At 40.1% G+C, this 24,309-nt stretch overlaps 1 protein-coding gene and 1 long non-coding RNA gene across 5 annotated transcripts in view; one reads left to right on the forward strand and one right to left on the reverse strand.

Moving 5' to 3' along the window:
• Window positions 1-24,309, reverse strand: part of htr2cl1 (5-hydroxytryptamine (serotonin) receptor 2C, G protein-coupled-like 1) — a 226,714-nt gene that overhangs the window by 58,966 nt on the left and 143,439 nt on the right. For all 4 annotated transcript variants that reach the window (XM_034290688.1, XM_013132545.3, XM_034290687.1 and 1 more), the window contains 3 exons: window positions 24,053-24,263; window positions 21,505-22,279; window positions 21,028-21,223 (listed from right to left, as the gene is read on the reverse strand). In XM_034290688.1, the coding sequence (XP_034146579.1) occupies window positions 21,028-21,223; window positions 21,505-21,711 (403 nt within the window). In that variant the 5' untranslated portion in view covers window positions 21,712-22,279; window positions 24,053-24,263. The remainder of the gene's footprint in view (window positions 1-21,027; window positions 21,224-21,504; window positions 22,280-24,052; window positions 24,264-24,309) is intronic.
• On the forward strand, window positions 17,686-18,760 carry LOC117593934. The gene is made up of 4 exons (XR_004575394.1): window positions 17,686-17,725; window positions 17,809-17,892; window positions 18,043-18,261; window positions 18,650-18,760. It is a non-coding gene; the product is annotated as an uncharacterized LOC117593934 (long non-coding RNA).

The raw sequence follows: 24,309 nt of genomic DNA on the forward strand, positions 1-24,309 counted from the left end.
TGTCCTTGCTAATGCAGACACAATTGCTAGAGATAAAAGAACATTCACATTGAAAAACTGAGTAGTGTCTAAGCTTTTCAGAGTTGTGTACAACACGCGTGTACTGCTCCCTGATTACAGCACAAGGCCTTACGGGTACTAAACAAGGCCTTACGGGTACTAAACCACATAGGATGGATAGCGGTTTTGACCCGCTTTGTCATTAGTGGCCCCAGTAACTCAGGTAAAACATATTTTGTGAAGATGTTGTTGGATAATGCTGATGTTGTTTTCTCCAAAGAAATTCTAGATATCGTGTGGGTTTATTCATGTTGGCAACCACTGTATGACAAAATGTTGAAGGTGAGGGAGATTACTTTTATAGAAGGTTTACCAACATTGCTGTGTGATGACAATCTGCTACCGATTCAGAAAAACAACCTTTTAATTATTGACGATTTAATGAAATCGTCAATAAGAGAGTTTGGAGATGGAGAGAATTTTCACACAATATTCACACCACCGTAACCTGAGTGCAATTTACCTTGTCCAAAACATGTTTGTTAAAGGCAAATCTAGTAGAACTATTAACTTGAACACAAACTACCTCATCTTGTTTGAAAAACCTGCGACAATCAGCAGATTAGTATTTTAGGCAGACAGATATACCCCGCTCTTTCTCGATTCTTCATGGAGAGCTTTAAAGATGCAACACATCCGCCTTTTGGTTATTTACTTATTGACTTTAAAGCTACAACACCAGAAGACTACCGTCTGAGAACAGGGTTATTTTCAGGAGATTGGCCTGTCGTGTACATTCCTAAGAAAGTTTGATCATGTCTAAACGCATTCGTAGAAATGTACCACTTTTGAAGATGATATTTAAGACACCGGCAAGTCAACGAAAAGTTATTTTAGAATCAGCCTCCACTTACCTCATTCTATCCCTCTGTGAAATAGCGCTTAATCTAAGGCGCGGAAATATACCCTTAACAGAATCGCAGCTTCGAAAAGTAAAGAGACAAAAAGCCAAAATTATATGTCTTGAAAGAACACTTCAGTCACAAGGAAAAGAAAAACCATCAACCAATCTGGAGGTTTTCTACTGCCATTACTAAGCGTTGCAGTTCCATTCCTAACCAGTATAATTGCATCGAGACAGGGTTAAACAACATGGATCATGCTCAGAAAATGTTTCTGGTGCCACAACATCAGTTAGAAAAACGAAAATGACTAGCAACGACGTGAGACTATCTGTTGATAATGATTTGGACTTATTGATTCGCAATATACTGTTGAAGCCTGATATGGATTTACATGAGAAAGCTAAAAGATACTCATTTTACAAATACTTTTGACTGTTGTGCGACATGGGGAGTTTGACACAAATACACTGACTTTAAATCTACCAGGGTCTGAGACTGGGGCTGATGTAGTAATCATGACTGAGACTGAGCAAACTGTTGACTGAAATGTTAACATTGCTGTTAAAATTTTTAATAATGTGCCTGCGAGGCGTAGAAAGAAGGTTGAATATATTCTTAATAGAATGCACCGGTCTAAAGATTTGACTTCATGGAATTCAAATGGTGAATTCATTTTCAATGGAGAGATAATCAAGGGCTTGCACCTGTTGGATCTGGTTAAAAGTGTGACAGCAACCAATAAAATTGCTGATGATAGAAGGCTGTTGGGGTGGGGGGTGTTTTTAGAGGCCATGGCATGTCTCAACATGCCTTTTACAACTATTCCAAATGCGCTTGTAACGCGTAAAATCTATTTGTATAAACAAACGTCTGGCGACACAATGGATGATTTAGCCACTCCTTCAGCAACTGGTTTTCAACCAACCAAAGCTTTCTTTGAAACCCCTACCACGGACTCCACAAAATGGCTTCCAATTTAATGTGTTTTTATTTTATGCTTTTTTATCATTTGTGATTCATTGTCAAAGTGTATGTTTTACCTTGAATAAATGTTGTATGAAAAATACTATGTAAACATTGATGTGGTTTTACAAATGGTTTTATTTTTGAATAATAAAGTTGACATACACTTGATTTGCTTTTCTATTTCTTCAACAACCATGACACAAATTAAATGATTCACAAGTTTGAGCATGTTTTATGCAATTAAACATTTGCTTATCACGCTTACTCTGGTACATCTTAGCTACAAACTTTGAGACTAGGGCATCATTTTCTCGTAAATCAGCAACATAAAAAGACATAGCATCTTTAAAACTCAGACCTTTTGTCATTTGATAGAGAAAGAACACACAATGTTGTCCACACGTGGTTGAAACCATGTCCTGTACTCGTTTTGAACAGTATTCCACATTCTCACAGGTTTGCAGAAAGGCATTGATTGACTTGGGAAAATATGTAAAATCCGGGGGGTTTCCAAAACTGTCATAAATGCCATTATGTAAATAGCCAGCCAGTGCTCCCCGGGGTGATTTCTCGTGTGTGCATTAACAATCATCATTGATGCAACATCTCGGACTGGTCCCCTGGATAGCTGGTCACATGCCAGCACACCATAGAAATGGGTCCTAGATGAAAATTGGTTCACCACACCGGTCAACTCTGCGGTATTCATTTCCACACCGTTTTCCTAATAGTAGTCAACCATGTTTGAAAGCCGGTTTGAAACTTCGTCAAAGATTGAATAAACAACCAAATTAATTGTGTGGGGTAGTGGTTGTCTGAACCTCATCTCAAGTCGTACATTCCCTGACTTGATCAAGGATAGGTGCTGACCACATTCCTTGTCTGGCGCACAGTTGAATGCATAAAGGGCATAGCCGTGTAAGAAGTCCGACCTGTCAATAGCCAAGGCTTGGTCCTTCAGGTGTTTTCCTGAAGCTAAAATTCACGCACTGCTGACCCTGTTGTGCAATTTGGTTGAAATGGTTTGCCAGGAAATTGCTGACCATCTACATACATAGCCATGAACTCCAAATTATAATGTTTGAAATTAGATTTTTTGTGTAACTTCCTGTAAAACTGTCATTGTCCACCAATCCGATGACAGTACGTTTTGGCAGAGGTCCTAAAAATAGGTTTTCCTGGTTGCAAACGTGACCCCCAGCCAGTAAACTAAATGTCTTCATACACATTCTTTCAATTGGGTACTTGGCAGTGGTTGAGAGTAGCGCTTGAGCGTGTCCAAGTTTCACGGCTGGTAAAACAGACACTTTCTTGACAAATAGTGACGCTGATAATATATCCAAACGATAACGCACATCCCCGGCCCCAATAAGGCAGAAATCATCTTTACCGCGGACCATCCTAACCTTAATGTCAACGCCGTTTAACTAAGTAGACTGTGGGGATGTTGGCCGGATTTCACTACTGGGACATTTTGGGTCCTAGATTCATTTCTGTAACAGATACCACCTATTATGATGTATCCTGGTAATAACAACCCCTCTGGCTACAATAAAAACACATAAAAACAGACTTCTGGGTCACTATTTATGAAACTCATCTGTTTGAAAGGCAAAAAAAATGTTTTCTGAAAACATTTCTGCCATTCAGCATAAAGATTTTTTTTTGAAAGCATTATGAAGTTTTGTGTCAATGGTATTTCCTCATACTTTCATGCCTTTACTATCAAATTACACTGTAATTGGGTTGAAAATAATGAAATAATAGAAGGTAAAAAATATAGGCACCCCAAAAATTTGGTTCTTCAACCTAGAAATAAAACACAAGAAAATGAAAGATAATTATCTTATCTCACTTTTTTCCCATGTAATGACGCAAAACTAGATCGCTAGTTACGTTTGGATATATTTTATAAACTCAGAAAAATTATCAACTTCTTCCCAAAAACTCAAGAACTACTATGTGGACTAAATATTTATTTTTATATCATATTTATAATACAAACGATGTATTATGGTTCAAAACATCATATATAGTGATGTACACCCTTGTAATCCCTATTCTTGTCTACACATTAGCCTTTCTAAGATGCATGGTCAATGTTGTTGCCTGGTGAAAAGTTCCCATAGCAACCCAAACAATACACAGACAACCCAAATTATACACGGACAACCCAAATTATACACGGAACGCTTCACGAAAGTGGCTACAAATAATATACCATTGGAATCGGACGATTATGGCGATTCTATTTTTCTAAATATTTATGCAAATGAGCACTGTCCGCGGATTCGCGCATGTCGACTATGTAAGGTTAAAATGAGTTTCTCTTGAAAGAAGATATCGCTATGAACAGGGTCAATCATTTCAAATGCTGTAATATCCACTGAGTAGACAGCCCTTTTCGTAAGTCCAACGTTCTCACTGTGTTGAGGGCGGTGTTAGTTTAAGACTGGGCTTCATGGTCGTACATCAGTCGAACAGTCCGTAGTCGCAGTCACAATCTAATCCGCTGACAATTTCCGGAAATAGTTCTAATAGAGTCATACTCTTTCAGCCCCTCGGCAACTTTAAACAGTACATCTACCGTATTATGTGGGCCTTGTTTTGGCCCCAAATAAAACACTTTTCGAAAGGTTCCCCATAATCTGGCATTAAAAACCATTTGATCAGTCAAACCAGCCTTAAACTCATTGCCTTCGGGTAATTCATAAAATGCCACCTCTGGTAGCTCTGGGTTGAAGATGTATCCACCGATCCGACCATCGTCCAACTTCTATTCCTGTGCCAACATATCCTGGTGTAGTTGATGGATTCGGGTTAAACTCTGCATCGGTTTCTTCGGGGCAGGCATGTTGATTGCATCTCTGCGGTCCATTTGCAATTTCTTACCAAATCGCTGAGCTGCGTTTAAGATGTTAGTTTTCAACCATGTTTCACCCAAAACATTGATCGCTGCACAATCCTCCATGTTTTGTAATGTGTAGGTAAATTTGCTCAGGCAAGACTGAATGACCATCACCGATGTCAGCATGGTTTAAATACACAGACCACGCCAATCATCCCATAAAACATGAAAGATTAACAACCACCGGTTGTAGGCCATCTGTTGCACCACTTGTCAGAAGATAAAACACTGGGGTTATAGATTTGCCGAACACCATTTGTTAAACACCAAACACCTTACCGATGACACAACACCTATTTATTGCCTGGGAATTTAACATTCCGGAACCCTAAGGCCCATTTGTTATTCATCAAACATAACCCGCCTGTTATAACACTAGTCTGGTTTGCTCATCAGGCGTTATAAAACATCAAACACGGACACATCAATGTAATCATGTAAAGTCACTGGACATGCATACTTCACTCCTGAAGTCCTGCCCGAAAACACGTCATACAGGAAGTCCCAGCCTTACACACGTCACAACGGAAGTCCCACCCTACAAACCGGATGTCCCACCCACCTGTCACATCAATCTGGAAGTCCCGCCCTCCAATGCCATAAATCACCATTCTGACACATTATACCCTACATTTACTACTCCCATGCCTTTAGAGCAAAAATATCAGTGAGCTACCACCATGCTTCACAGTGGGGATGGTACTCACTATAGGCCTTTTTGACCCCTCACCAAACATAAAGCTCTATTTTGGTCTCGTCACTCCAAATTACAGTGTGCCAGAAGCTGTGAGGCGTGTCAAGGTGTTATCAGGCATATTGTAACTGGGCTTTTTTGTGGCATTAGCATAGTAAAGGCTTCTTTCTGGCAACTCATGGCAAAGAACTCTCTGAGGATCTGAAAAAAAGAATTGTTGCTCTACATAAAGATGGCCTAAGCTATAAGAAGATTGCCAAGTCCTTGAATAATTTTTTTCAGATCCTCAGAGAGTTCTTTGCCATGAGGTGCCATATTGAACTTCCAGTGACCAGTATGAACATTGCTTATGCCATTTTTCATTGTGAAATTAGAACCCTGTTTCCAAAAAAGTTGGAACGCTGCCTTAAAAACAGAATGCAATGATGTGCAAACCATTCATCCCTGTATTTAATAGAAAATATTACCAAGACAAAATATCAAATGTTGAAACAGAAAAATTATTCTATTTTGAATTTGATGCTGGCAACACATATCAAAAATTGGACAGGGGCAGGTTTACCACTCTTCTTTTAACCCTCTTCTTTTTAGCATACATTAGCATAAATATATATAAATATTTTTGTATATCTAGAAATATTCATGAGGCGTTCCGTTTGTGTTCCTATGGGAATCAGGCGACGGGAGAGGCGCACCCAAACTAACTGAGCACACAGCACACATTTCCATAAAACGTTATTACTAGAATCATACAGCTGAATTTAGCTCATATGTAGGTATTCTAATGAAGCGATTAGTACATATATTGTGTTTTATGGGGATAACAGCCTGCGTGAGAGAAATAGTAGATTGTAATCAACTGGGCACCTCTCACTGACCTCATAGGTGTACACGTCTATAAATATCACTACCAGGCAACGCGCAATGACCATTCAGCTCATAAGCAAGGCCTTCACTGAAAAATGTATTGTCTTGCTGGCAGCATATGTTTCTCCAAAACCTGTATGTATTGTTCAGCATTAATGTTGCCTTCACAGATGTGCACGTCACCCATGCCATATGGACTAATGCACCCCCATACCATCATGGATGCTGGCTTTTGAACTGTGCGCTGATAAGCCGGATGGTCCCTCTCCTCTTTAGTCTGGAGAACGCAGCGTCTATGATTCCCAAATAGAATTTATAATTTTGATTTGTCAGATGACAGGACAGTTTTCCACTTTGCCTCAGTCCATCTTAAATGAGCTTGGGCCCAACAGAAGGCGGACGCATTTCTGGATCTTGTTTATGTATGGTTTCATTTTTGCATGGTGGGGTTTTAACTTGCATGTGTGGATGCAGCGACGTATTGTGTTCACAGATAATGGTTTTCTGAAGTGTTCCTGAGCCCATGCAGTGATTTCCACTACAGAATCGTGTCCGTTTTTGATGCAGTGCTGCCTGAGGGCACAAAGATCACGGCCATCCAATATTGGTTTTCGATCTTGTCTCTTGCATCCAGAGGTTTTTTAATGATATTATGTACCGTAGATGATGAGATCCCCAATCTCTTTCCAATTTTATGTTGAGAAACGTTATTTTTCAATTCTGGCACCATTTTTCAGTCTTTCACAAAGTGGTGAACCCCTCCCCGTCCTCACTTCTGACAGGCCCATCCTCTCTGGAATGATGTTTTAACACCCAATCCTGTTACTGGCTGGTTGCCAATTGACCTAATTACTTATGTGATATTCCACCAGGTTTAGTTTTTCAGCAATACACAACTTTTCTAGTGTTTTGTTGCCTCTGTCTCAACTTTTTTGAAATGTGTTGCTGGCATGAAATTCAAAGTGGGTGTATCTTTTTCAAGAAACAATAAATGTCTCAGTTTTAATATTTGATATGTTGTCTTAGTACTATTTACTATTTCTTTGTCCATTGCACCTTGGTGAGGGTTTCTTCTGATGTGGCTGAATGAACTATTGTTTTATCTTCTTCCATTTCCGGTGTGTTGGGTATCTGGCTTTCCATAGCAACTTGCATACTATCATGTATGGTGTTTTCATTCTACCAAACAAATATGTTTTAGCTGCTAAATATTTAGTCAAATAAAGTTAACCTAGTATTGGCCAAATTGAGGTAGGTCACTTCCTGTGTCATTGTGTTTGATGAAACAAATAGCAACTAAAATGTTTTGTGTGGCAGAATTAATGCACCCCTTCACTGAGTTGCAATGCTATCTGTGGCCGTGAAGCATTCATATTTTGCAGAGGCCTTTTGGTGATGATATAACATCACCAAATACATTAATACATTTTCATTTCCTTGGATTTTCTTTGCCTTTGTTGTGCTTTTCAGCAGTTTCATAGTAAAAAAAAAGTCTATGTTGAATATGTTTTTAATCCTGCCTTTTACTTTACATTTTAATTAGCTTCTAGTGCCTTGATTGCTTGCACAAAACCAGATGAACTGATAGTACTGTAGGTCTGTTTGCCTACTTTTAACCACCACCGAAGCTGCTTCATGAACTCATTTGCCATGATTTTTTTGGATGAGACAGATCTTGGTTTTAACCTGTTTCTAGTTACAATGTAACCCACTTCTAGTAAGACAATACCTATGGTACAACTTACATTTTTTAGCAAACATTAGTGTGTCACAAAATGACTAGTCTCATCCAGTTACGCTGTTTCATTAAAAAGGTTGGGAACCACTGCATTATATCACTCACCATCCTAGACACAATGACCACCCAAAAGCTTACATAGATCATAGAGCACTACCAAAATTCACCCAGCCTCTTAGACATGCTCACTTTCTAAAACAGCTTACCTAGACAATAGAGCACTCACCATCCAAGATACACTCACTATGCCACATTTCCACTGGTGCTTTACCCCGGCACTAGGGCTACACTGGTGATTAATGCTAAAGTTGGATCTAGACTTTCCGTTTTCTACTATACATTTGGTACCAAGGACTTAAGGAGGGGCTCAGGTGAGGAGGGAGGAGAAAACTATTAATCCGATTTGGTTCCGAAAAATAAAAGGCAGTATTTTTCTGGTAGTAAAATAAAATAAACTTTAATGCCATGCTCAGTTTGTTTATAATATGGCGTTTGAACTTGAGTAATAAAACTAATGTCTTCCTCAAACGCCTGTGACCGACTCCTTCTCCACCTACACTTGTGACACTGCAACAATAAGCCAGTGTTTTCATTATTTGGTTCAATAAGTATTTTGTCAAAACTGTCTACTTTTAATAGAAGGATTTCTATTAAATCTGTACTGTCGTTTTATTTTATCAGGGATCTGTTTGTTAGATCAGATGAAGACCATTACGAGAAGCCTAAAGCAAACAATACACACCGGAATTCCAATAGCACAACATGTCGCAATTTCACAGCCCGTAACACTTAATCCCACAAACCCAGCCCTAAGTCCTAAAGTCTGGGGCTTGACACATGTCAGTGGAAACAAACATTTCTGGACTTTAAGGTAAAACACCAGTGGAAACAAGGCATAGGAGTCAAGTCAATAGAGGACTACCATGTGGCACTCACCATGCCAGAGAGGTTACAAAGAACATAAAGCACACACCACCAGAGAGACATTCACTAAGACATGTTACATAGACCATAAAGCACACATCATCAGGGAGAGATTCACAAAGACAGTTTCCAAAGGCCATAGAACAAATCACCATCTGAAATACACTCACTCTCTTAAACAGTTTCCAAAGACCATTAATTCCTCACCATTAGAGTGACACCTGCTAGGAATGTTTCCACAGACCATAGACCACTGACCATCCTAGGGAACACTAGCATGATACACTTAGACAGTGAGTATATGAAACCACAATGTACTAAATCCTTAGGTACACACACCTTATCGTTTATTTAGCAAGGCCAATGCAGGTAACCTCAATAGACTGGAAGGTTTCACATTCTGTAGTACTGTACTCTCTAGTACTAGCACACTAGTTTAATAGAAACAGAAACAACAAATGAAGTTGTCAAACTCCCATATCTGTTAGCCTCTGTAATCACAGCAGTAAGACCATGACAAATGGACAACCAGAAATAGGGAGCGTGATTCCTCATTTGACAAATTTGGAGCATCACATCAAGAATGGTCTTTTACACAGTGGTAACATAACGAGATAACCATCTGCTGCCTGTATCCTGAATGTAATCAAGACATCAAGACTTGTAATCATGTAGTGTGGTATGATTTGGGATGTACAATGAAAGCTATTCCAGTGATGTCCTATGTATGACAAGTCACTGAACATTTGTTGTTGGTCATAGAAGTAAGACACAGGATGCATTTTATCTGTGTGTGTACTCTAATTGTGTTAAGAATAGATAATAATTAAACAATGCGCGGGTGTGTTGCTGTGGACTGGGAGCAGTTTGGGCTGCTATTATGACTATCCGATAGAATGTATATATCTATATGTATCTATACAACAACACAGAGTTGTTTTATTTTAATTATATAATTTTTTTTAAACATTCACTGTACATTCACTTAACAAAAAATTCATTTTACATTCACTTTACAAAACATTCACTTTACAATCCAAAAAGGCACCTGATGCTGATGGCATCTTAAATTGAATTGTGCATAATAAAGGATTATTAAACACAAACCACAAATTGAAATTGTATCATAACTGCAGGTATGGTATTTTCCCAGATACCTGGAGCCTAGAAAAGAATCACACCATTGATCATCACTGACTAATTTAAATGTACAAAGGAATTTGCTTAAACAGCAACTTGGTGAACATTCTGTGCATGATCACAAATACCAAACTATCCACTAATTTTGAGTTTGTTACACGACTACAATGTAAAATAGTAGACTATTTCATTTCCTTGAGGACTACAATGTTCTGAGCAGAAGCCAGGTCGGATTTCCAACGTATAACCGCTGCATATAAATATCCCCCAATAAATGTGTGAACATCAGCATCACAAAGACATGGCAGGTAGCCGATGGTCTAGATCATCGGACCATCTTAACTGAGAGGTTGCTAGATTGAAACCTTGGGCCAAAAAAAGATGTGCTTCTGTCTTTGACCAAGACAGTTAAATCAAACTGCTCCAGGGTCGCCCTCTAAAATGGCAGCTGTCCTGGCTGAGGGCCCACTCTCCAGGCTGCCTCAAGGGGAAAATGGGATAGATTAACAACACACTGTTTAATTCATACATGTACAATTAACTTTCTATATGTGTGAAATATAAGCAAATATAATAATTATTTATTCTATTACTTAATTATTATTACTTTCTATTGGGATGCAGGTCAACTTGAACACAACATAAGCTACATGTATTTAGGTTTAGAAAAGAGATACAGGTACAGAGACGAAAAGAGAGAGACAGACAGGTAGAGAGAAAGAGAGAGACAGGTACAGATACAGTCAACGCAGTCCACACTGCACCACCAAATGTAACATTTAGCCAGGCCATTTAGAAGGATAATCCTCAAACAGACAGATATGTTCGGTCAAGGCCAAAGGATCACATCCTAATGTAGCCAAAAGCTTTCGACTGAGATTATGGGTTATGCTGTACTGTAAGCTTAGTCTAGTAGAGTTTACTCATCCATGCTTGACATTTGGTGCATTCAAGTGCTGGAAATACAGGTTTCAATCCACAGGATATTGCCTCCAACACAATGACAGACAGGCAACTACAAGGCAAATTACTTATCATTATTAGTGTTGTTCGTAATCTTGGCCTAAAAAATATACAAGCAGCATACTGGTACCATATTTCATAAGAAATTCATTAATTTGGGCTAATTCATTGATTTCATTTGATGGAATATATGAACTGCAACACAATACAATCTTTGAAAATGTTGCATAAAGCATTTATATTTCTGTTTCATAACCCAGAAACCATGAAAACATGTATCACACTGAAAGACACTGAAACTAATAAAATATGTCATTAACCTCAATGTTTAACCAACACACAGTGATAAACATTATGCTAGTTTGAATTATTAGACTTGCTCAGGGCATCATAAGAAAACAATATACAAATAGACAAATTACCACTAAAACAGTTTGGAAAAACATACACTACAGTTCAAAAGTTTGGGGTAACTTAGAAATGTCCTTGTTTTTGAAAGAAAAGCAAATGTTCTGTTTATTAAAATAACATCAAATTGATCAGAAATACAGTGTGGACATTGTTAATGTTGCAAATGATTATTGTAGCTGAAAATGGCTGATTTTCAATGGAATGTCTACATAGCCATACCCAATATCAGCAACAATCAGTCTTGTGTTCCAGTGGCACATTGTGTTTGCTAATCCAAGTATAAAAGGCTAATTAATCAATTGACAACCCTTTTGCGATTATGGTAGAACCGCTTAAAACTGTTTGATTAAAGAAGCCATTAAACCAGCCTTCTTTAGACTAGTTCAGTATCTTCAGCATCAGCGTTTGTGGGTTCAATTACAGGCTCAAAATGGCCAGAAACAAAGAACTTTCTTCTGAAACTTGTTAGTCTTTTCTTGTTCTGACAAATGAAAGCTATTCAATGCAAGAAACTGCCAAGAAACTGAAGATCTCATAAAACGCTGTGTACTACTCCCTTTACAGAAGAGCACAAACTGGTTCTAACCAGAAGAAAAAGAGGAGTGGGAGGCTTCGGTGCACAACTGAGGAAGAGGAAAAATACATTACAGTGTCATTAACTGGCAGCTTCATTAAATATTACCCGGAAAACACCAGTCTCAGCGTCAACAGTGAAGAGAAGACTCTGGGATGCTGTGAGTAAAGAAAAAGCAATATCTCACACTGACCAAGAAAAGAAAAGATAGGCAGAAGAACACAGACATTGGACAGAGGAAAAACTCTGCCTAGAAGGCCAACATCCTGGAGTAATTTCTTCATTGTTGACCAGTACAACCAGATTGATTGCCTTTGACACATTTGAAGAAACAAACACCCAGATGCGCAAATAAAAATAACAGACTGAATCTGTTTTAGTGTCCCCTTAAAAAAATTAATCAGTGGCGGACGACTAGACTTCATATACCACTCATTCCAATATGCAAGATTTTGTCAGCCCTCCCTGCCGTGGGAGTGCTATTATCACAGCAGTCTATATACCCCCGCAGACAGATGAAACGCATGCACTAGAAGTCTTATATGGAGTAATAAATGGACTAGAGGACACCCACCCTGAGGCAGCTGCTATTGTTGTTTTACCTAAATACCACCAGCACATTACCACCATTGTGAACAGTGGGAGCCCATTCATCAGTTTGCTTCTGCATATTCTGGACATTCTCCTTGAAACGGGTGAGCACACTGCTAATCCCAGATGCATTGATGCTCTGATTTTGCAGAGTGTTGTATAAAACATCAACTTCTGGCATAAGGAAGAATTCCAGCAGCTGCAGAAAGGCTCAGGCCCAGAGTTGTTTTGACAGCCCATATGCCTCACTTATGGTGGCCTCATCCCATCCTGGTTGTGTGCGTATGTTCTCCATACACAGGAGAAACGCAGCACGGTTTTCCCAAAATGCATTGACAGTTCTACTTTTAAAGTTCCATGGTAAAGTGGGTGGCCTTGGAATGTGTCTCTGTGTTGCCTCAGCAAGTGCCGCAACACGTTTTGGAGCGCCAGAGAAAAAGGTGGCAAAAAACACCTTTGGGGTTCTCATCCTTGCTGAACAAAGTTGCTGCAAGGTCAGGTTCAACTGGTGAGCATAGCAGTGAACAAACCGGGCATGTGGGTATGTCTCTTGAATTTGCGTCTGTACCCCTCGGACGTTTCCACTCATTACAGCTGCACCATCATAAGTCTGAGCGATCAGCTTTTCTCCCAGCTTCAGTGGTTCCAGCACACCCTTGTTGGTATTAGAGAGGCAGAGTCCAGTTTTATATTTGACTTCCACAAACTCCAAAAGCCTCTCTGTCACTGTATTGTCAGGCAAAATGTATCGCAACACAACCACCATTTGTGATTTACAGGAGACATCAGTTGTCTCATCTGCCTGTATGGCAACAAATGATGTCTCGTCCACTTGCTTGGCTATCTCCTCCCTGTACACTTCATACATACAGTCTAACAGTTTGTTTTGAACAGTGCTAGATGTCCCTTTGAAGATGGGCTGAGCGTCATAGTGCCTCTAAAGTCTCTAATCGCCGTTACACTCGAAAATGCATCTGAATATTCCTGGATTCAGGGAGTCCACTGACTCGTCGTGACCCTGCAATGCGGTTTCACATTTTCCACACAGTTTAATATGTTATGATCCAACTGAGAACGCACCTGTTTTTCTCCACCTGTTTGTTATGCTGATCAATGGGGTGCCTGTATGCACTGTCAACTTGGGCTGCCACATTTACCCTTCCAAGTAAGCCCAATTTCACAGCATTGTCCAGGTGACTCCCGCTGCTCTCATGTTTTTTCAATCCTCTCAGAAAGATGTTTCAAATATTTGTAACCAGTCCTCGACCAAGTACCATCTCCACCAAATAGCAGACATGGAAAACAGAAGAGTCCCTTCTTTTGTATGCTAACCATTAGCCACATTTTCCTCAAAAATAATTCCACGATAAACCAACAGTTACTTTTACCAGCAGTTTGAGTGATGACAATATTCCGTGGCAAATTTGTGAGATCTACATTGATCACACTAACATTCTGAGCATGCATATTAATATTTTCACACGTACAATGTACATTGCATTGTGTGAGAGGGGCTAGCCCCACATTCACGCTTAGCCTATGGCCTACTACTGCGAATTTGAATCGGCAGAACGCAGTCTGAAGCAGCAAGGCAGGGACCAATGAACATGAAATAAAATCCTAACACAAATGATATGCAATTTAGGAAGATGTTTTTGTCCTGGCACCATGCTATATTCATAGATATACAATTATAAGAAGTAATCTTTGAGAAATAAAAATAACAATTTTGTTGCAGTCCTTTCTGTTCACAACAGGTGGGGCTGTGCTCCACTTGCCCCTAATGACCAGTCGCCCCTGCCTCTACCGAAGAAACCTTCCATCACCTGCCTGAATGACTACCGCCCTGTAGCAGTGACCTCCACCATCACGAAGTACTTAGATCGGCTTGTCAGAACCCATATCTGCTCCAACCCTCCTGACACCTTGGACCCCATTCAATTTCCATACCAACCTAATAGATCCATGGATGATGCCATCACCCTGACGACACACACCGGGAAGAAGGCAACACATACATGAAAATGCTGTTCGTGGACTACAGCCCAGCATTCAACACTATTGGGCCCGCCAAGCTTGTTCCTAAGCTCAGGACCCTGGGACTTAATACCTCCCTCTGCAATTGGATCCTGGACTTCCTGACGGGCAGACCCCAGGTGGTGAGAATGGGTAACCTCACCTCCTCTACACTGACCCTGAGCACTGGAGCCCCACAAGGCTGCATACTCAGTCTCCTCCTGTACTCCCTGTTCATGCATAACTGAGTGGCCACACACAGATCCAAAATCACTCTCAAATTTGTGGATGACACTACCAACAATGATGAGACCGCTATCTGAAAAGAGGTACAGAACCTGGCTACATGGTGCCAGGACAAAAACCTGTCTCTCTATGTCTGCAAGACTAGAGAACTTTCCAGATGCTCTAATCTCCTTGCAGGTACTTCTAATGGGCATTAGAATATTCCTTTGCATGTACTATTCAGAAGCATATTACATATTATTTCTACCATACTGTTCATATCTTCTACCATACCATCCTACTCTTTCATACATTGATGCTAGTTTACATTTTTATGTTTATTACTCCATACTTGCCATATCTCGTTGTGGAATATCAAAATCAAAAAGAAAGTATGCGATATAGCATTTATTTTGTGGAGAGATTAGTCCGTTTGCTGTGTTGTGCTTGATTTAGAGGCCGCTTGAAACCACTATAAAATGATCATGTTTCATTGGCCAGTTGCCCTGTCACATGCAGATGTCAGCGTAAATGGATCCACTACACGAACGTGTGTGCATACTTCCACAGCGTGTGAGTGAAGAGAAAGATAGAGACAGCGAAACGAGTCAGAGGAGCGAAAGAAAAGAGAGGACAGAAAGAGAGAGAGCGAAGTGAGTCTGAGGAATGAAAGAAAAGAAAGAACAGAAAAGTATGGGCTGGGATGAGTGTGGCTCAGGGAGACAACAAAAACTTTTAGTGGCCAAAAAGTTACGTGATAGACTGTAATTTTTATCCAAGTCACAAAAAGCATTATAAAAGTATGTTCCAAAATAAATATAAACATCTTGGCATTAAATGGAGTCGGGAGTTTAGAACAGTGCGCGATAAAGAATGAATGAGTGTCCGATATTAGCTATCCCAGATAGCAAAAAATATCCGCAAGGCTTCTTTTTGCCGCCGGCCCTTAGCTGTCGGCTATAGGTGCGTCCTGCTGGCGGGGATGAAACGTTTGCCGCCGAATACGTCACTCCCATTTCTTGCGAGATTTTTTGACTGCTTAATTTTCTCTGGCGGTTGCCTGGGTCTAAAAACCGCGGTCCTTCGGCGGCAAGACGCTTTTAAATAGGCTACTCTCAAAACCGGCCATGTTGGTTTGGACACATTCGCATCAGTTCATCGCTCAATCGCGAGTTACTGCTAGCTGTCTGCTAGCTAGCGAAGTCATCGACTACCATCGTTTAAGTAAGTACATGTTTCCTTTTTGTGTAACGCAATATTATGTTGACATTGTTTTTAGTTTATATATTTAAAATGTGTAGTCATCTTTGTTCTGGCCTAACTAGCTAAAGTAGCCTTGTTAACGCAATGTTGTTAGTACATGTTGAATTTTAACGAGCTATAATAGGTAGCAAAAGCTTTACATCTAGAAAACACTAAAATTTAAACTTAGTCTTTCTTACAAAAATAACGATGTATATATGTTGTTTAAATTATTTTGTTTGCCTGAACAAGTATGCTGCGAGTCCAGTAGCTAGAGTAAGTGTTAGCTAGCACATGCTGTTTTGCCTTTGTTACAGTACACACTGTGGCTAGCATGTTTTGTGCTGTGTTGTTACTGTACTGGATTTAAGGCGATTGTGATTTCTAATTCTCTGAACTGCTGTACGTTTTATGTTTGAGGAACATTCTGTGTTCACTTGAATCACAACACCCAATGAATACATTTTATTTTTAACAATTTCACTGTTCCACATTTGGCTGATAATGTTTCCCCCCCACAGCATAGCTACTGTATATTCCTAACGTTAACAATCCGGTTTTGTTGCAGATACTTTGGCCAGAGCATAACCAATTATCTTCACCCAAGAGACCTACTGTTGGTCAATCGTTTTGGTTTTAAAGGTAAAAACATTGTTAGTCAGATTCCAGAAAACCAGGAAAATGTTGAGCCATCTGTAGACTTCAGAGTTGGTATGTAAAATGTATTGCTGTGATGCTTAATTTGTGATCCTGTAACTAAACTGTACACTTTGTTAGATTTTCAAATTTCTGTTCCCTCTTTCTCTGAACCAGGTTTCTCCCTAGTAATCCAGACTCCACTTCAGAGCCAAGAGTTTGAGTACAAGTAAGTGATGTTATTTGTGATGTTTTTTGTCTTGGAAGCTATTGCTTCTATTTAAGATTAGGAATCCTTTTATCCATAATCTGTTTTTCTTTAGGGCACTTGACTTTCTGGATAAAAGGTGTGGAGGTGTGTTGTACATATCATTAGCTTTGCACAGTTCAATTATTGTTTCATTACTGAATATGCAATCTCTGCAGTGAAATTAAAGCTGTTATGTTTTTTCCCCCAGTTCAAGTACTAAACTTTACACCCCCAGCAGAAAATGTACCTTGGCAGCAAATGGGTGAAAAGGCTGGAGGTATGTAATACGTTGCGCTAAACTGTTACATTTAAGTCCAATTCATTACATGTATGCAATAACTTCAAACATATTTTTACGTCAATGATTATCAATAGGAGAAAGTCATCGCTCCGTTATTGGCCCTTGGACTCCCCTGGCATCGCATGTACAGCATGAAGTTTTCAGCAATGAAGGTATATTCTAGGCCTATGTCCTAATGTCCAGTTTTTTAACAGTTTTGAAAATAACTGTGCCTTTAGTTTTCCAGAACGAGAACCAAGCCCTGAGGGAGGAGAACCAAGCCCTGAGGGAGGAGAACCAAGCCCTGAGGGAGGAGAACCAAGCCCTGAGGGAGGAGAACCAAGCCCTGAGGGAGGAGAACCATGCCCTGAGGGAGGGGAGCCATGCACGAGCAGGTGAGAACATGCACTCTTTCTTTAATTTTACTTTTTTGTGTGTAATGTAGGTTCAGAATGACCATATGCCTTTCATTTTGTAGCTTCGGGTGACAGCGGCTCACTTCAAGAGCAGGTGAAGCTATTTGGGACAATGCTGAAGATGTTTGCTCGCACTGGGCAATCAGGTACAACTTGCAAACAACACCTATTGTTGTTGATTTAATTCCCACTGGGTCCACATGTACGTGTATTAGACCTAGGTATAAATGTCATTGTTTAGTAATTGAGGGACCAGGACTGACTACTTTATTCTTTTATTCTGGGAACCCCTGTAGGTGCAGATCAGACCCTAGTGCTGCGACGTCTTGGAGAGTTTGGCGATGTTGTGCGTAGCATGGAAAACAAAATGGACACTATGCTGCAACATTTCAGTGCCAATGTGTCTGTTGGAGAGCTATCCCTGCCAGGGGATGTTACTCCCCCTAGACACCCAGGAAGATTTGGTGTTTCTTGACAGCATTTTGAGGGAGGATAAAGAGCTCCAGGAACGATTTGTAAGTGTGTTGCTTTCGTTTATAAGGCCGTAGGGTAATCTAAAAAGTCAAATTAAGTTTGTACACTGTATATTCTACAGTCTAAATCCACAGCCTGTCACATTTTATATTTATGTATGAGAAGCTTGCGAGAAATGTAATTTAAAACATTTTCAGCTTCGGTTTTTGGCTATCAAATGTGGGAGGGACCTGAAGACAACAGTGTGGAGAATGCTTCAGAGTATTTTCTCTAATAACCTTGCCGTTAATACAACCTGGACTGGTATAGGGGATAAAACCTGTTTTAGAGACCTGTTCCTGAAGACCATTGTTCAAAGTAATTTTTTTAAGTAGATGCCCTTATGCCTTATGCCATTCAAATGTAATGACAGATCTGTATTTTCTACAGGGGCCCTCCGGAAGAACCCGGCAACCCAGGATGCCACTGATGAGGCGGTCCAGGTTAACGTTACACGTTACCTGAAAGGAGCATCAGACTGTGAAGGAGGAAAAAGCCGCCCAGCTGAGAAGGACCCACAGCCAACCCCTTAAACCTAGGCTGACTACTGACACCCCAGCATCCCTGAACTGGAACACTTTCTTTATCCTGCAGTCAGTAACATCAAGAAGCCAGAAGTGCCAGACTCACCAAACCCACCCTGTTTTTTTTGTATTAACTTTAGTATTGGCTTATTTCATTCCATCTTAACGATTCTATTATAGTTTGTAAATCCTATTTCATACCTGTTACTTGATATTGCGCATTAACTAGTACCAACATTCTACTTTCATTTCATCACTATGCTTAACTGTTATTCAATTAATAATAGCTTGGAAATACTATTTCGTACCTCTGATACTTGATATTGCACAGTACCTGGTACCAAATATTCTACTTACTCTGTTTTTAACATCAGCATTTTTCATTCCATCACAGTGCTTAACTGTTATTCAATTGTTAAATATAGCTTGTAAATCCTTGTGCCACAGGTCAGCATTGCAGTTATAATGGTCTGTTCTACTACTGTTTTTACCTCTGTATTTTTATATATGTATATCAAGTTTTGTTTATCACAGATACAAGAGACATCTTAATGCAGCATGGTGTAAATATTGTGCTCCAGGTCAGCAATGCCATTATAATGGAATATTCTACTCTAGAGCTTTACTCAATGGCTTGAAAATGTGATGTTCTACCTCGTTTTATTTGGTATCCTGCACATTCTTTGGTACCAAATATCCTCATTACTTGTTATGTTTACTGGTAATTATTTTCATCCCAGAGCTGACCTCTATATTATTAACAATGATTGTGTTTGTGTTATAATTTGCTTGTATGGCTGTTCTTTTTTTTTTAACCAACATTTTATTGGAAACCTGCATGTTCTGTGTGTATTTGTTTATTTTTTTCTGCCGATTATTTATTTCAGTGATCCTGACACATCTTGTTTGAATGACAGTTACTGTACTTTGAAATGTGGAATTAAAACACCAAATGGAAATTTGTCTGGTTTGATCAATCATTATTCTCGATAAACTGCATGCTATAAATATTAAATATATATATATATATAAAAGCGGCAGATCGCTCGAAAACCTTTTGTATAACGGCGGTGGAAAGGCGGTTGGACCACGGGCCGGCCGCAGAACACAGGCGGTAGGAGTGCGACTGCCGCTTTTAAAAAGCGTCTGCCGCCGGCGGAAAGCTGGCAAACGTGTTTGCGATTTAGACATTCTGACGCTTCTACTGTCTTTGGAGGACCGCCTCCGGTCCGCCGACTCATTGCTATCTGGGATAGAGGCAATGCTTCTAAGATGCCTTTGCACTAGATTTGAGATTGAATCAATTAAAAAAATCTCAAATGATGAATGCGCTGCCAAGAAATACAATAGGCACCTTTACATAGGCTGAAACACCGTACTCTTCTTACGAACAGCGTTCAGATTCCCTTTGTGGTAGCCTACAAAGCTTTGTGTAGCTAGTTTGCAGTCTCTGTCTCTGCAATAATTTTGTTTTTATGTTTTCAAAAAATATTTTGCTTTAAGTGTTGATTAAGTACCGTGTCTAAAAAGCCAAGTTGTACCAGTCCAATATGACTGTCAGTTGAAATAAACCCTTGTGTTGTAAGAACATGTTGTTTTCATCTGATATTAATCTATTTGATGGGTTTTCCCATAACATTTATGTTTTTACATATGTATAAGAATATTGAAATCAATATCGATATTGCAATATTCATGATCAATATTGCAACATCAAATTTTGTCAATATTGTGCAACCCAATTATGTATAATACTGCCAGACTTGCTATATTTAAATGTTCAATAATACTACCCAGATATCTGCTAGTTTACAGTAGACTTTTCTTTAAACTGCTGCTTGTGTACAGTGTAATGCATATTTTTGCTTTATTTATTATTATTTTGAACTCTCACAACATAGTTGTCGGGTGCCATGTCACAAGAATTTCATTGTGCAGGATGACACTGTGTTGTTCGGTGCATTTGCCTTTTGATAATTAAACCTTGAAACTTGTAACCGCAGGGAGTATCTGTTGGAAAGGTGTCCCACATTACCTTGGAAGAAGACACGCAGCAATTGTCTTTTTCATCCATCCGTTATTTTAATCTCTGACGCAAAACCGGCAAAAAAATGTGTTCAGCTAAGTAAAATGATTGAAGTGCAAAATGGTCGATCTACATTCCCACAAATGATGGCCAGGGGGAGTACTGAATGGAGTAGTTGGATTATGCTTATGATACATGGGTATCGTTGTCTTACTCACCATAGAGGATATTGATAAGTGATATGGGCATCACGAGGATTCCCACTAGCATGTCGGCCACAGCCAGTGACCTCAGGAAGAAGTTGGTAGCGTTCTGAAGCTTCTTCTCCAATGAGACGGCAAGGATCACCAAGATGTTACCACCCACAGTCAGTGCTATGATGACCAGGATGAGGAGCGCCGGCCAGTTCTTCTCCTTCAAAACAAATCAAGCCAAATTCTCATTGGATAGCATCATCAACATAGAATCAATAGAAAAGCCTGAACCGATAACAGGTGAACTTGTGTGCATTTTGAATTGCTAACACTGTTTTGTATTGATTGTGTTTCCTATGTACAGCACAATTCACATCTTTGTGTGTGTTGGATATCGGTTAACTGATATCAAAGCTGATATTGAGCTACCCTTGGGCATGATACTTAATGCTAATTGCTCAAAGATGTGTATAAAAATAAGTATAAGTAGCAAACACTCACCTTCATGGCCGCTGCTCGTGACACCACCTCTGCCTGCGACGATCCCGATGTCAGGTTACTGTCTGCTCCCCAGGGTAGACTCTGGTTGAGTCCAAGGTAAGTGGATTTATTTCCCCCTGGCCAAACCATCCAGCCCCCTACCTCTAAAGAAGCTGTGGTGGAGGATCCGAAACCCCCGAGTAGGGCTACACCTCCTGGGGCTCCCATCCTAGGAAGGTCCTGTCTGGACCTACACAAATTTCTCTCACCACCAGAGGGAGGCAATGTGCATACTCGGAGGCCCACAATGCATTGGGAGACTTGAGGTTGGCTTGGCTGAGGTAAAAAAAAAAAAGGGTTTTATGGAAAGTCAAAAAGGTTGTCCAGTTAGAAAGTCCTAGAGAGACATCCAGAGGGTTAGGGTTTGCTTGGGCTGAACTGAACGGTTAAGGTCACAGTTGGGGTGTTAAGGTCACAGCAAGGTTACTTCAGGTTAGGTCCACTGAAAGGTATTGAGTCCACTTCGGTTGTTGTTATCCCTTAAAGAGGAGATCAAGAGGAAAGGATGTCGCTCTAAGACGTGAATGTGTTTTTTGATGGGCAGGCTTAAACTGGCTGGTAGGGCTGGAAACCAGACTGTGTGTTTTCCAGGAGATATTCCAGTATGGTCGTCTTTAGAAGTTGAACGTTGAGGAGGCACTGAGAAGTTCAATGTTGTCCATTAATGAAGTGTTCTGTTATTATATTCCATTTTGAATTAAAACCCCAGATCCTAGCTGTCATTTTTCAGAATGCTCTAGAAAAAAGAAGGAAAAAACAGTACATTTGACTGGATGTGTGTGCTTGTGTGTGTGAGATTGTATCTTTGTGTGTATCTGCAAACTGGAGATATTGCTCTTGGGCCTTAACCCGAATGGCTGTTATCCAACCTGTTAAAAACCATTGCAGTTTGTGTGGCTTGAGTAATGACAAGGCTACAATAATGCATACTTTGTTTGTACAGGGTTGTTCAGACAGTACATCTCAGACTAGGAGGCAAAGGGCTATAAAACTGCACTACGGAATGCATCAAATAAATAAGAAAGGAATAAAAACAGTACGAGACAACAGAAAAAGGCCAGCCAGAGAAAGATACACTGTTCAAAAGTTTGGGGTCACTTAGAAATGTCCTTGTTTTCATTGAGAAATGGACAGAGGAAGTTTAGAAAAAGGTGTTATGGACAGACAAATCTAAGTTAGAGGAGTTCGGCTCACAAAAAATGTGTCAGATGCAGAACAAATGAAAACATCCTCAAGGAGGGCTTGACGCTTTTAGTCAAGCATGGTGGAGGCATGGTGGAGGCAAAGTCATTATATCTTAACTGGGGAATTTCTATATACCCTATTGATTTTACTATATTTCCTATTCAAACTCATTTTATGAATGTTTTCATGGAAAACAAGAACATTTCTAAGTGACCTCAAACTTCTGTACGGAAGTGTATCTCTCTCTTTCTCTCAACTATATATATGAAAAGAGAGAGAGAGAATGGGGGGGGGTAAACAGTTCGACGGAGACAGGCAGTGCCAACCTAAGGATGACCACGATTCATCACACTGTTTTAGAACCATTAAACACTGCATATTCATTCCAGTGTCCATTACTCTCGTTCTCTCAACTGCGGGCTACTGCGTCACACACGGATAATCTGATGTCTCTATCAACTCTAAGTCGGCGTGGTAATGACGGATACTCATTAATCCCGTCTCAGTGACACCCAGTCATTGTAGGGATCTAATCAGCCGGCGGATTCTAACTGCCGTCATTAACTTACGGTGGAACCTCAGAGAAGACCTCCAGAATGGGCATTGTAATGACGCAGGTTGGTGGTGAAACACTGCGTCCCAAAGAGACGCCTGAACATGCCTGTCCCAGATTCACTCCCATTAAGCAATTTTACTGTATACATCTTCAGCTATGGTCTTTTATATATCTGGCTATTTTCCTTCTACAGGGTAACTTCAAACCCTTGTACACTCACTTGAATGACAATGATTGATAAGTCCATCTACATATAAAGTAGTACGAGGGAAGGGAAGTTAATCTGAGATTTAAGTTGTCCCCTTCAATCAATTCAACAATTTTATAGAATACATGTATTCCATCAAGTCCTTTTTAAATAAGCAGTTCTCACAAAGTGTTTAACAGATACTGAGCATAAAAATGCTAATTAAAAACAATGCAAATTTGGAAGCGTGGGGGGTGTGGGGGGGGGGGGTGTACAGAAGACACTCCTGTCTTTCTCTTTTGCTAATTCTCTCTGTCTGTTCATGAAAAAAAAAACATTACAAAAATTGAAGTGAGGCAAGAAAACGGCCATTAGAAAAGTAGTAACAGGAAAAAAACACGAGTGGGACCAGGCACCAAGGGCCAGTCCTCTTCTGGCTGTTCTGAGAATCAAGATATAACCACTGAAGCCAAATGGTTTGATCAAGATGCATTTTCTATCCTTGTTATCAAGGTTTAATGGAGTGTCAGCAAACCTGATCCTGGATAATTGGTTAAAGGTGATAATAAAAAGCCACCTACATTGTTTCCATATCGGAATCACTGGCACACAGGAGGGCGCGCACGCACGCCGTATCCATCAACCCCCAAGCGATGATGTGCCAACCTCCACTCTCGTCCCTTTTACGGCTAGTGCTGACCTGTCCTCCACCGGTATCGCTCTCCACTTCCACCTCACTCGTTCATTCACTGCCGCTCCACATTTCCGGAGAGACGGATCAACATCCATCTGCTTTAAGAGAGGAAGGGAGGGGGGTTAGGTGGGAGGGAGAGAAACA

The sequence above is a fragment of the Esox lucius genome, chromosome 24 (genome assembly GCF_011004845.1).
Source record: "Esox lucius isolate fEsoLuc1 chromosome 24, fEsoLuc1.pri, whole genome shotgun sequence".
Lineage (NCBI taxonomy): Eukaryota > Metazoa > Chordata > Actinopteri > Esociformes > Esocidae > Esox > Esox lucius.